The sequence below is a fragment of the Trichoplax adhaerens genome, genomic scaffold (assembly GCF_000150275.1).
Source record: "Trichoplax adhaerens TRIADscaffold_1 genomic scaffold, whole genome shotgun sequence".
Classification (NCBI taxonomy): Eukaryota; Metazoa; Placozoa; class Uniplacotomia; order Trichoplacea; family Trichoplacidae; genus Trichoplax; species Trichoplax adhaerens.
In genome coordinates this window covers 2,686,355-2,699,779 of record NW_002060943.1, presented here as the reverse complement: position 1 = coordinate 2,699,779, position 13,425 = coordinate 2,686,355, and the positions used below count along the sequence as shown (strand labels likewise).

General features: G+C 30.6%; 1 protein-coding gene across 1 annotated transcript; it reads left to right on the top strand.

The window, feature by feature from the left end:
- Window positions 1–10,361: 10,361 nt before the first annotated feature.
- Window positions 10,362–12,581, top strand: TRIADDRAFT_51548 (uncharacterized protein; the record flags this gene model as incomplete). The annotated part of the gene is made up of 1 exon (XM_002108500.1): window positions 10,362–12,581. The coding sequence occupies one exon, from the start codon at window positions 10,362–10,364 to the stop codon at window positions 12,579–12,581; it is 2,220 nt and encodes a 739-aa protein (XP_002108536.1).
- Between the last annotated feature and the right edge of the window lie 844 nt (window positions 12,582–13,425).

The window sequence follows — 13,425 nt, the reverse complement described above, 5'->3', positions numbered from 1 at the left end:
TACTTCCTTGAAAAAATAACCATCGCTATGAGTAACCGATACGATTATTATTTAACACAGCCGCTACTTTAGGCAGATAAATGAATTTGTTTACCGTTATTGACTTATAAGCTACAACAGGGCTAAGTAAAGTCAGGACTATAAAATCAATAACTACAACAGGATATAACTAACAATCAACAAATCACTTATTTGGTAGTAACTCCAGTCAAGGAAAGGTAATCTACTAACTGCCATAACCAGTAAATTTGACCCATAAACCAGATGGGCTATGGCTGTTTGATCAAAAATGAGATAATTGTTAAGTAATAGAAGCAAATAAATTCAAAGAATGCTAAAGGTATTGTTTATAATTTTGGATAGTTATTGAAATCTACTCCTTCAGTTATGCCTTTGATGATATTATTCAATGATTTAATTATAACAAAATAATAAAAATTTACTCTATCTATTGCACCTGCTGTTCATTAGTATGAAGAATAAAAGAATACAAAAAATCGACTATTAGTTTTACTATGACCTCTTTACTTTAGCTAAATTTGCTTAAATATTAGCGGTATCCATTAATTATATAGCCAAGATTTAGCTATTTAGCGTATTAAAACTTTAAAATTAGTAAAATACAATATCAGAATGAAATTTTAGGCTTAAATTGAAATTATAATTTAGCATGATAAGGGACTACTTGAAGTTATACATGAAAATGATATGATTGGAACATTTTATTTATGCGATTATTGAAAATGCGTGTATTGGATGATAAAATCGTGAGATTCAAGATTGGAAAATATAATATTGGTTTCTATTTATGTAATAATAATAGTTTGATAGAATATGCTTAAAAATGGCTTTATTCTCGTCATTAACCATCTTGAATAAAATATATTTCATTTCCATCAACCTTTAACTGAAGAAAGTCACACCAATTTTAAGATGTCGTTTGATTTAATTAACTAAACTTTCTCTACAAATTCTATTAGCTTATTTTGATGAATGCATGAGAAAAATCTTCATCTTCACAAGTAAAAGGTACAGATAGGGATACATCAGCCTGTTAAATTTAGATAGACTATACATACCCTGTATGACTTTTAAGCATCAGAGGGAAAAAGAGTAGATGAAGAGGTAAATTAAAATTAAATCGTTGGCTCATTGTACAATGTTATAAGATTTTACAAATTTAAAAAAATAGCCATCAACTATCAACGATAAGTGCACAATACTGATAACTATGACTCATTATTTTAGTGAAAATTATAATTGGTCTTTGGTTTCAAACTTACAATGTAAAAAGAAAGAAAAATTTCACACTGAAAGCAACTGCAGTTATTACACTTTAAGGTATCAGAACTACATGTTCAATTTTAGAGAAAAAATATCATTAATCATTTAAATATCAAATTAGAATCAATTAAGCCTACAAAAGGAAAGTGTGTAAGATTTACTTGGTGAGGTAATCGTGCAGAATTATCATGTAGCTGATGTAAAAGTAACTTTTTAAAAAGCCACACCATCATTTGTAAGCCTATATGACACTATTGCAACAGTAATTATAATAAAAAACTTCTAGCTTCTATTTGAAATCACAAGCAATGAAATTCATTTAGGTACAAACAAGCCATTCAAAGAATATGATTTTGTCATAGTACTGGACATAATTTCAATGATATAACCATATAAAAATTATAATTATCTTGTGTGAGGTTGATAGATCAAGAATCGTCAAAACTTTAGAAAATTAAGATTTATTGTACAAAACCTCGTTTACGAAGGTACAACGTAATCGATTAGCTGAGGACCTCTAATTAGAAAGAACTCTCTTTTTATACTAAACTACTCGCTTATATACTTTTCCGCGTTTACAGACTTAGCACCTTTACTTACTACACACTTCAGTATTAGCATCTCAAATACAGGATAGTTTACACCTTTCATGCGAAGCTCTTGTGTGAGCACTGTAGTGCACCTCTTCAAAAGGATTACAGTTACTAAGCTAGCTATATTTAATACTTAAGTCTCTAACGAGAATATCTATCACATGTTGAACACAACACCTATGGTAGACATTACTAAATATATCATCAACTTATAATACAATATCACACTGTCTTACACCTTGGCTGTCCACAGAATTGCTGATTATCATTACAATAATTGAGAACTACTGACCTGACCAATAACTTGTTTGCATAAAAGCCCTTCAAATATTTGTAAGTATACCTCTGTGAATAATCAAAGTGCCTTCAGAGCATTGGAGCTACAAATGGCATTTCTAATTGTATAGGTCATTTGATTGATCTGAATTAGAAGCATAGTGACACAATGCTGCAATCTTCACTATAGATATTACGTTTAATTGTATTTCTATCTGGCTACCAGCTGCGGTATAAAATTGAAACAACAATAAATTTATCCAATACTATATTAATGTTAGTATTAGATAACAATCATAACCTCGGTTTTAAACAAACTTAATTGGCAGATATAATTCGGAAATATCAGCTTACGGTAAATTCGATGATAAATTTGGTAGTATAATTGAATACCATTTGAATATACCTGATATATTAGATTTAGATGAAGGATTATCAAGGCGATTAGAGGTAAAGCCAACTTTAATTCGAAACTATACATCTGAATAATAATACGTGAAGGATACTGCAATCCTAAAATCATTTATATTTCAGCTAATTGTCAAGTAACCATATTTGGACGAAATCGTTCTTTAGTATCCTCTACATCTTAATGCAACTAATTTTAAGAAATCGAAATTTTTATTGCATATAAATGTTTGTGTGTACTAGTGTTAGATAGAAATTATTTGTGACGGATAAATGGCCGAAATATACATCTCGTGATTTGATAAAATTTTGTTTATTCTTGGGTAATAAAATATTTAAAATAGCTGTATATTTTTTAACTTATACCCATATTTTCAAATAAAAATGTAGAACATTATTTTATTTATTGGATGAAACTGAAACATTTTATTTAAATCCATATATATTGACCTAATTCAATCAAACTAATCGATAATATATCATACACTTTTTATTGCAATATAAATCTTTATCAATGAAGGATGTACACACCAAAATAAGATCTTATCATTAAGAATCAAGGACATTTTAATTGCTGCATACCCGATTATATCATGCGAAATGCAAAAGTCGTTTATGTGGTGTAAACAATATAGATAGTCCGTCAACAATAAAATTAAAGGCTATTGTCCTGAAGATTTTTATACAAGTTTATCGTTGGAAAATTGAAATTTTGTCGCTAGAGAGATAATGATCATAATCGATAAGAATTTAAAAAGCGAATGGATCTTAATGTTCTACTTAAATGTTAGATGATGGCCACTGTTGTTAGGCTTAAATAGAAGAGTTAAATTCAGATAATTTATAATTGGATTAAATCGCACGCTAAAAATTTATTTTGCATTTCTTTAAGATAGCTCTTCAATGTTAGCGTTTATTGAGTTTTCATACTATATTTTATCATCATATTTCTTGAAAGTTAAGTGTTCAGCATGTTAATTATAGCAATAGCTAAGCTATATTTGATAAGGACGATAATAATAGAAGGAAAAAATTGGAAGAGAGAGAAATGTTTACTCTAAATTTATAAAAGTGCTCCTTCATAATAGCTGATTTCGTTACGAGGTCAAAAAATCACTGCATTCAAATAATTGGCTAGATTGTTATTAACTAAGCCATATGAATATAATATTATATCGTTTACGGTAAAAGTGATAATAATGGAAAGAAATTTTGAAAAAGTATGATAGATATCAACGCTACACTACAAAAGTACTACGGCATCATAATCCTAATATATAACCGCGATATCAGATGCGCAGTAGATACTGTAGTAGTTAGATACAAGACGACGAACTAAAGCAAAAGCCAGAATCATATTCACTCTTTCATACAAGACGAATGCTCCCGAGGATACGATATGACTGACGGTGGTGGAAAGATATTTTGGAAGTGAATAAAACATCTATACTGAATCTATAAATATCGTTTCAAAATTTGAATCGAGTTAGGTAAATTTTGACAGATTAATGACGTAGTATGCATCCCTTTCCACTTTTTTTTATGTCTATCGATCTTTATCTTCATCAATTTGATCAATAACTTAATAAAATCAGCTGGAAAAGAATTTACAGTAAATATTATAAGGTCTTAAATTATGACAAATAAGGCGCTTAACTGAGATGCAGTGAACCGATAAAACATCCATATTAGAGGTTAATTTTCAAAAATAATACTAACCCCGTATTGCTTTAGTCATCATTCACAAAAATGTCATACAAATTATTAGTATCTACAAATATTAGCAATCAATTTTCAAAAATAATACTAAACTCGTATTACTTTAGCCATCGTTGACAAAAACGCCATACAAATTATTACTATCTACAAATTAATAAAGGTCTTAAATAACACAAAACACTTGCTTACTTTCATCTTACTATCATAGTAGTCATAAGTAAAACAGGCAGTTATTTATGACGATTACAATGCTCTTGTACTTTATTTTTCTGCTAGCTATCGGTGATATTGACATTGAGGGTGGTAATAGTTCCGAATTAACGTCATGGTTGATATTACTTCCGGCTGATTATATCAACATGGTTTAGGGATGATTATATGTTTTGCTAATCATTACCAGCTTAATAATGGTAAGGCAGGTAAATAAATGTCCTCATCAGTCAGTAAGCGTTATTATTACTATATAAGAAATTAAAATACTGTAATAATTACGGCTTGTATTATCGCTCCTTGTAAATTTTAACCTTCCAACGGCTCACATTTGTCAATAAATGCTTTGGTTACGGTATATGAAAGACAAAGATAATAGGATTATGAAGTTATGACGACATTATACAGATTTTGTATTACTAAGAATTACGTAGCTATCTTATAAATTTCCGAGGAAAGAAACTACCGCAATAGCACAAGGTTCCTATAAAGTGCAAAGACTTGATAGTAATATTTATGTATATCAAAAAATTATGGTATTAGCTTAGTTCCTCACAACTTTACTGCCATTATTAGAGGCAAAATTCTTCATTAGAATAGAATTACTGCAAATATATTATTGTAACGGCATAATATTCTACTTTTAAGGCAATACCAATTAGTATCAATAGGACTGTTGTCAAAAATTATTATAATAATTCCATATCCAATTCAATAATTGATTTTATCTCTAAATATGAATAATATTTTACTGTTTTACAGGCAAAATAAGAAATATATTCCTTCATAGCAATATTCACTAATTGCTGCCATTGCTTAAAAATTTGTATATTACGTTAATATATGAACAATGCATAGCCATGTTTTAGCAGTTTCAAAATTAGTTCTCAAAGTTATATTAATTTATAGACGGTAGGGGTTGATAACCTTCTATTACCTTACGATGATTTTTAAGGTATACTCTTTGGTGTGATAAGAATAATTTATGCACATATAAGATCTCTCTTACTACACTTCACTTATATTTGATCAATTTGCTAGAATTAGCTAAACACTATCCTATCTCACAATAAGAATAGCCGATATAGATATAGCCTTCAAATTCAAAAGGTTTATTAAACCGCTATGCAAACCATGCTCTGGGAGATCCGTCGTAAATCACTTCTCCTCCCTCATAAGAACAGTCGAAAGTGGTTAAGATAAACTGAATAATCAGACTTTAATCAATCACAATTCCATACAAATCATATATCTAAGATTCTCTATTCTCTATATAGTAATCCCTTACTTGAAAATCAATCGAACCCAGAAACGACACTAAAATAAGCCGGATAATTATCCTGATACTTAAGACTGTAGAATCATCATACAAATTACTATTACTTTCTATAGTACTTAGGACTCATAACTAGAGTATTACTTAGCTAGTCAATACTGAAAGAATCTTAAAATTTATGCGGCACTACAGCACATAATGCACTAGCGAGAAATTAGTTGTATAATGAAAGCAGTATAGCTCAATTAACAGCTAATATCTTAACACACCTTGTATAGTATGATAATACATTTCAGTTAGATACCTAATTAATTATAGATCAGATCATGTTCTGATCGTGATTAATTTTGTATTACATGCATGCTCTAACTTATTTTAAAAGATTAGTATCTCTGTTTAACTACAATTCTGTTCTCCCTTTATGACATTAGGCTCAGAACGCTATATTATAGACATGTAGAGTGCAATCCTGTTTAAATGAGGCTGAGCTTGATTTTGAGATTATTACAAATAAGATTAAAGGCCTGAAGTTAAAAGCAAAACCAATTATAACGGAATTACTTCCGATGCTTACTATTTAACACCTTCCGACCCAAAACATCATACTTATGGACATCTATCGAAACTAGTAAAAGTATCATCATGTTGATACCAATACGTCGAAATCTATATAATATAGCTCATATCTAAATTAATACAATAAAATCTTTAAGCACTAATATAGATCTAGAATCATAAAATTAGTTACAATATTACCTTTACAATTCTAATTCCGAATATACTATATTGCTTGATATTAAAAGGGAAGCATTACGCTTATACCTCTGCTTCTTATATTTCAAAGCAATAAAAAAAGAGCCAATAAATATAGTCAGTAGTTGTCATGATAGGCCGTTTTATAGCCTAATTATCTTCAATCACTATTAAAATACTAATCTTTTCAGTTCATTTCTTAATCAATAGATAGATAGTTACAAAACAGTCGAGGATAAATGTCACCAGTATGTATCATTCAAAATAAATTTTAGCGAAAACGTAAACGAAGTGAATTTATCAACTACGCTAATTTCGGTTTGATGAATACGTATACGAACTGGAAAAATACGTAAATACGACTGCACTACAAATAGCTCGATATAGAATTGAGACGCTTTATCAGTTACAAAGTGATGACATACTGCTATTAGTTATGAACAAGCGTAAAGAATGGATGTGGTCTATCGGAATTTACTCCTGATTCAGGCTTATTGACCCAGGTCAAGGCGTCAAACAGCTACTACAAAATTGTGAATTAGAAAGTATACTATAGCAATTTCTAGGCTGTTTGTAATAAAATATATCTTGATTAGTGCAGCTATTTGGACTTCGTCTCCGTGAAATTTAAAAATACTACGTTAAGAGGATCAATATAAATGATTTTAAAATTATTCCTACAATCACAAATTAACTAAACTATAAGTTAATAAGATGATATAATAAGCAATCTGCAGATAGCCTTGACTAAGATGTACGGGTATACTATATTTACATTATTTTCTAGCAATACTTTGAGGTAAATATATCAGATTGTAGTAGCTTCTAATAACTAAAAAATGAAGATTAAACAGCTCTGTGTCACACTGTCATATAGTAGTACAGTACAGTCTATAAGAGCTATTTTAACAGGCTACAATTTACTTAACTTTTGCTCTTGTTGATATCCACAAGATTGTGTCCTACAACTTCCTTCCTGCTCATTTAAACTCCGAAATGAATTTAGCTCGCCTAATCCGACCCCAACCTGAAGCTCTTAGGCTTATAGATGTAATGTTTACAGCGACAAATAATTCCGGTATGTTCACTTAAAAATTCGGATGTGGAAATAGTATATGCTTCATTAAATAACAATTACCGCGTACGGGTTCAATAACTAGTAGCCAATTACTAGAATAAGCCTTAGGTAGCATACATATAAGAGTATTCAGTTTTTTTCTGCGAAAAAATGTGGCAAGAGAAACGGTAATCATTTAATAATTAGTAATTAGATGAAATTTTTTGCATAACATTATTTTCCATCAAAAATATATAAAAGTCCCAATGATGTGTAAATAGTGCATAGATTTATATAAAGTATGTACACAGTACACTTTCTAATTTAAATATGGAATAAAAGTTTCTATCTGATCAACAAAGGATACATTGTCTATTTTGTATTCTTTCCGATAATAAAAGCATATGAATATTAGTTATTTTATTTGTGTAACATGTATAATTTCTTGTATAAGATTAATGCTGTAATTGAACGTAAAGAAATGTAAACTTTAGCTTGATCATGCAGTTATTAGTATGGGGGCATGGCTAGTATGTTAAGATAAGAAGGTGATTTTAGCTAATCTAAAATTACAATATACTAGTGCTAGAAAATTATCTAATAACAACTTATGTAATAATAATGATAATGTTTCTTTAATTCTGAGCTGCGCTTTATTGTATATGCGGAAAAAAATCAACGTGCAATTTGACCAGGCTTACCGTAGTGCAGTAGCCCTTGCAACATCATACTTATCTAAAACTTGGACAGTGATTCCGTCCTAGAAATCTATCTTGTAGTTGTACCGGAAGATTTGGACGTTTGCAACTATTGTATTCATATTTGAATTAATTTTACAAACACTTGCGGCTTCCATTTTATCTTCGCTATATTATTATACCCATATATTATTATATTGTATGAGGAATAAAAGAACTCTTATACAGTTTTAATGCCTTAGGCAAAATTACTTATGAAAAGGTACAGAATTGCTTACTGCCACGAAGGTGCATTTTTATGAGAATGAAATCGGATTAAAGCGTTGAATTACTAGCATATAGAATTATAAATTGAATGGAAACTATATCATTCCACAATAGTTTGTAACTGTAAGTTTTAAGTTTAATTACTTTTAAAATATCACGTGCTCGAATCAACACCAGGGGAGTAAAGATGATGTCGTTTCTTATGTGCAATCTTACCGGCAGTTTTATACATTTCCGTAGACCTTAAGACCAACTAACGATATTTCTTGCATCAGAAATACCACTTATTCCGCTATTTTTCCGTGAATTAAGCGATAAATCAACAGGATTAGTAAATTGATAGGTTTACTTATTGTATTACATGCAATCTAAAAGATAATAAGTTTAGATCATCAACATATTAGTCTAGCTATTGATAAAATTAATGAAAGTGGCGTCGATCGAATTACCGTTAGGGTTAATCAATGACTGCTTTCAATTATCTGTAATATCATGTCCAGCATCTGATCTTACAATAAATTATCAATGGTTCAAACAGAGAAATTTCATTTATTTTATCTCATAACTGCCGTATATTACGTTTAATCATACAGTTTGTAGAATCATGGAAGAAGTTAAAATAACTCTTCTTACTTTATCTGTCTTAATTGATGGCCTTTTTTACTTCTAATTCCCGACATTGACGAAGATAACGTTCAGATTTGCCAAAAACTACAGCATTTATGACCTCTTAATTATCATGTCATTATTTGTTTGGTGAACATCAAAGAGAGTGATTTTGAATAATCAGCTAATTAATGTTAGCATAACAAAATAAATAGGAAAAATACTTAATACAACTACCATTAACGTTTGTATTGAGAGCGTTCCACTTTAACAATAGATAATTAGCCACCAAAGATAGATAACATTATAATAGTTATAATTAGCTATTGTACCTATTACGGTTAGTAAAATTACATAAGCTCAAGTTCTGCCTCTATCTGTTTAAAAATTATTTAAGAGTTGTTTATTGACATAGATCTTTTTCCAAACTACAGAGGAAGCGGTTAGGTACTACGTGTTAAGGATTGAGCTATTTATTAGAGTAAATAAAGCTACTGTAGGAAAAGTTATCAACGTGACTTAGAAAACAGAATTGATCTAATCGTATTAATAACGATCAAATGTAAGTCATTAGCCTTAAAAATGATGTCAATTTAACCAATCTATCGTCTACAGATGTTCAATTTAATAAGGCTGTTTATATAATTTATTTCTTGTCATGTAAGATTTGATAGTCAATACCGTAATTGATTCCACCTGATTTTGATTTGTAATGATATTGTTTCCTTATTTCTTAGCACGATTTGAACATTATGCTAAATATACACCGTAATAAGATTGATTCATAATTAATCTTTCATCTTCATCATTGACCAATAAAATTGACTGGTCATCGTAACAATATAGTAACATTTCATTTCAATTGCATTTTGTTATCCATACTGACCTCTAGATTATTTTTTCTTTTCATAGTAACCGTCAATATTATTACCTAAAACGGTTGCATTAAACTGGTAAACAAGTAATTACCCTCTTGGTGGTGAGACGTCATTTTATTTTTCTCTATTTTAGCATCAATTTGATGGAAATAAGCATTCTGTTTACTTTGCATTGATAGCATAATAACATTAATAAATATATTAATAACATACGAAAATTTATTTGGGATACTATTAATAAGAAGGAAAATTGCAGGGACAGCTATTTTCACATTTCATCAATCTGCTCCTGTTTAACTAAAATTTTCATATCCAAGTTTTGATGATATGGCCAAAATGGTTATAAACTCCATATTCATCGTAATCACAGTACTCACTCTTATTTCAAGCCATGGCATTACAGGTTATCCTGCACGACCTGATTTTATGCCAATCGATAAGCAGTTGCGATATTATGAAGTTATTACATTTCCAAAGATCAATAATCGACCACAACAAATCGAATCAACATGGGTAACCATTAACTTTACGGCTTATCAACAACAGTTTATTCTAAAGTGCACCACTGACCGTACATTATATTCCTCTGATTTTGACATCATTTATAGTAATGGAAGTAATTACAACGACGATAAATTCAATCGACGTCGCCTTGTTACTGGATTTGTCGCTGATAATGTTATGTCCAATGTATATGGCTATCTACATGTTAATGGGGCGTTTCAGGGTCACATTCGTTACAATCGGACACACTATTTTATTGAGCCTGCTGAACTTTACTTTTCAAATGTATCTACTGATCAATTTATCATTTATGCATTAAATGATGTGATATCGCTTAAAAATTTAACTTCTAAAAATGATGAAGAGACAACAGGTAGAAGTTCAAGATCGATTTCGAATAATGCTAATAAATATTTCGATATATTAAGACCAAATCCGGATAATCGACTACAATTTGATGATGAATTCATAGATCATGAACGTATAAAACGGACTGCTAATGCAGCTAGTGCACCGATGGCGTGCGATATTTTGATTCATGTAGATCATACCTATACAGAATTACATCGCACTCCATCAAATGTGGCCATTTCTGTCAGTATCTTATTACAAGGAATTAATCAGTTGTATCGTCCAATTGATTTCGACGGTAACGGTCGTGGCGATGGGGTTAACGTTTTATTCGGACGGTTAAAAATTAACACAACTAGCGATCGCTACGCTAGCAATAATCCTTATTCCGGAACTATTGGCTCATCAGTTGACTATATCTTAGCCGCTTCTGCTGAAAATAACACCGATTATTGCTTATTTTTTGCTTTATCAGCTCGAAATTTCAGCGGAGGTGCATTGGGAATTGCATTCCAAAGTCCAACTCCAGGTGATGCTGGTGTTTGTTCCTATTTTGGTACTTTCTTTCATTTGAGGCTTGGATTTAATACCGGGATTGTAAGTAATTTATTCCGTAGGCATATTATGCCCTATGCACGCATACTTTTAGTCTGGGCTCATGAAATTGGACATTCTTATGGTGCTGACCATGATCCTGCAGATAATACAACTTGCAGCCCAAAAAAGCAAGGCTTGTACTTAATGACGGCAAAATCAGAATCGATCGATTTACCTAATAATGATGAATTCTCGATATGCAGCAAGTCTCAGATTGCACCTCACTTAGTTCGTGGTAAGTCATCAGTTGGCTGTTTTAAACATCATCCCGTACCTACATGTGGTAACGGAATCATCGATCCTGGTGAAGAATGCGATTGTGGTTACTACGGACATTGCAATCAGCCTTGTTGTAACCCACCCTATCTTCGCATCCAGGATACACCTTATACTCAACCTAATGGATTTCTGTATGTTCCTTGCAAACTTAAATCAACTATTTCCTGCAATATTACTAGCAATCCATGCTATAACAATGCTACAGGAATGTACTACAGTACGAAAGATAAGTACATTTGTATTCCAGAAACAGCTTGTACTTATGCATCACATTGTACCGGCAATCAACTTTTATCAACTTGTCTACCAGCTCAAAATAAGCCCAATATCATAACAACATGTCTTGATGATTATAAAGTCTGCCTAAATGGTCACTGTAATGGTTCATTATGTTTGCAACATGGTTATAGTCAGTGTAAGAGCTCCAATATTAGCAGAGATTGTGAATTATGCTGTCAAGACTCTCTCGGTCAATGCTCAGCCATATCAGAACTAGCCAAATTCACCAATACCAGTCGAAAGCATGTCCTACGAGGTTCAGCATGTTCCCATTCGAAAGGTTATTGCGATCAAAAAGGCCGCTGTCACCTTGTTCTCAATCCAACTTTTAGCTATGCTCAATCATTTCTAGCAGTATCAGCAACTTTTGGAGCTATTATAACCCAATTTTTATCTAATTATTACTGGATTCCAATTGTTATTCTAGCGATGTTTTTTCTTATAGGGGTAATCTACTTTTGGAAAAAAAGTCAGAGCAAAGCTAATGATGACAAATTTTACCAAAACGGAGGTTATCATAGCTATACCAAATCAGTAGCCTTGTAATTATAGATATTATAAGTTAGTTATTAGTTGACTAGGTTAATTTACGTCATCCAATACTGCATGATCACAATCAGAAATAATTATAATAGAGCATCCTAAATAAGCAAAGCTTTAATGTTAATCGCTTCAAGAATTGTTGTTTCTGATAGTAAAATCTCAATTAAACATATCTACCCGGTTGATGTATTATTGTTTGACTAAATGTTTAAACATGAGCCTATATGCAATCCTATTTAGCAGCTACAGTAGAATTTTGAATAATTTCATGCAATTATAATATAAATGAATAGCTATCTGAAGTAATGAAATATATTGGATTCTTATAAAGACATGAACATTTTACAGCATAGATCTTGTATTTATTCTCTTTCTTAGAAATTAGTTATTAAATTATAATATATCAAGTACCACCGTGTGATTTTAATTAAAGCTTAGCTATACTCAATCATGCAGATAATGTGAGTTATGCGCATTGAATCGTGTCATGATTTGACTAACGTTAGCTATTCCAAAATTAAAACTTGGTTATTTCATGATAATTATTATATGTGCACTACTTACAGCTGCTGTGCTATTGTCTATGTCAATTACAAGTTATAAATTGAGGAATTAATATTAAGATTTAAAATAAGCGTAAAATTTAAATTAAATAAATTAGTTATTTACGTATATCACTTACCTTTAAAATTTACTAATTCAAACATATGATATAAGCATGTAAAAATCCTTAACATTGGTTTACATAGTCGGTAATTTGATTTGATTTTAATAGATTGTGCTAGAATATTCAATCATTAATGACGTATTTAAATAACGCTTGTTTAGTACCTTAGCGATGTACCTT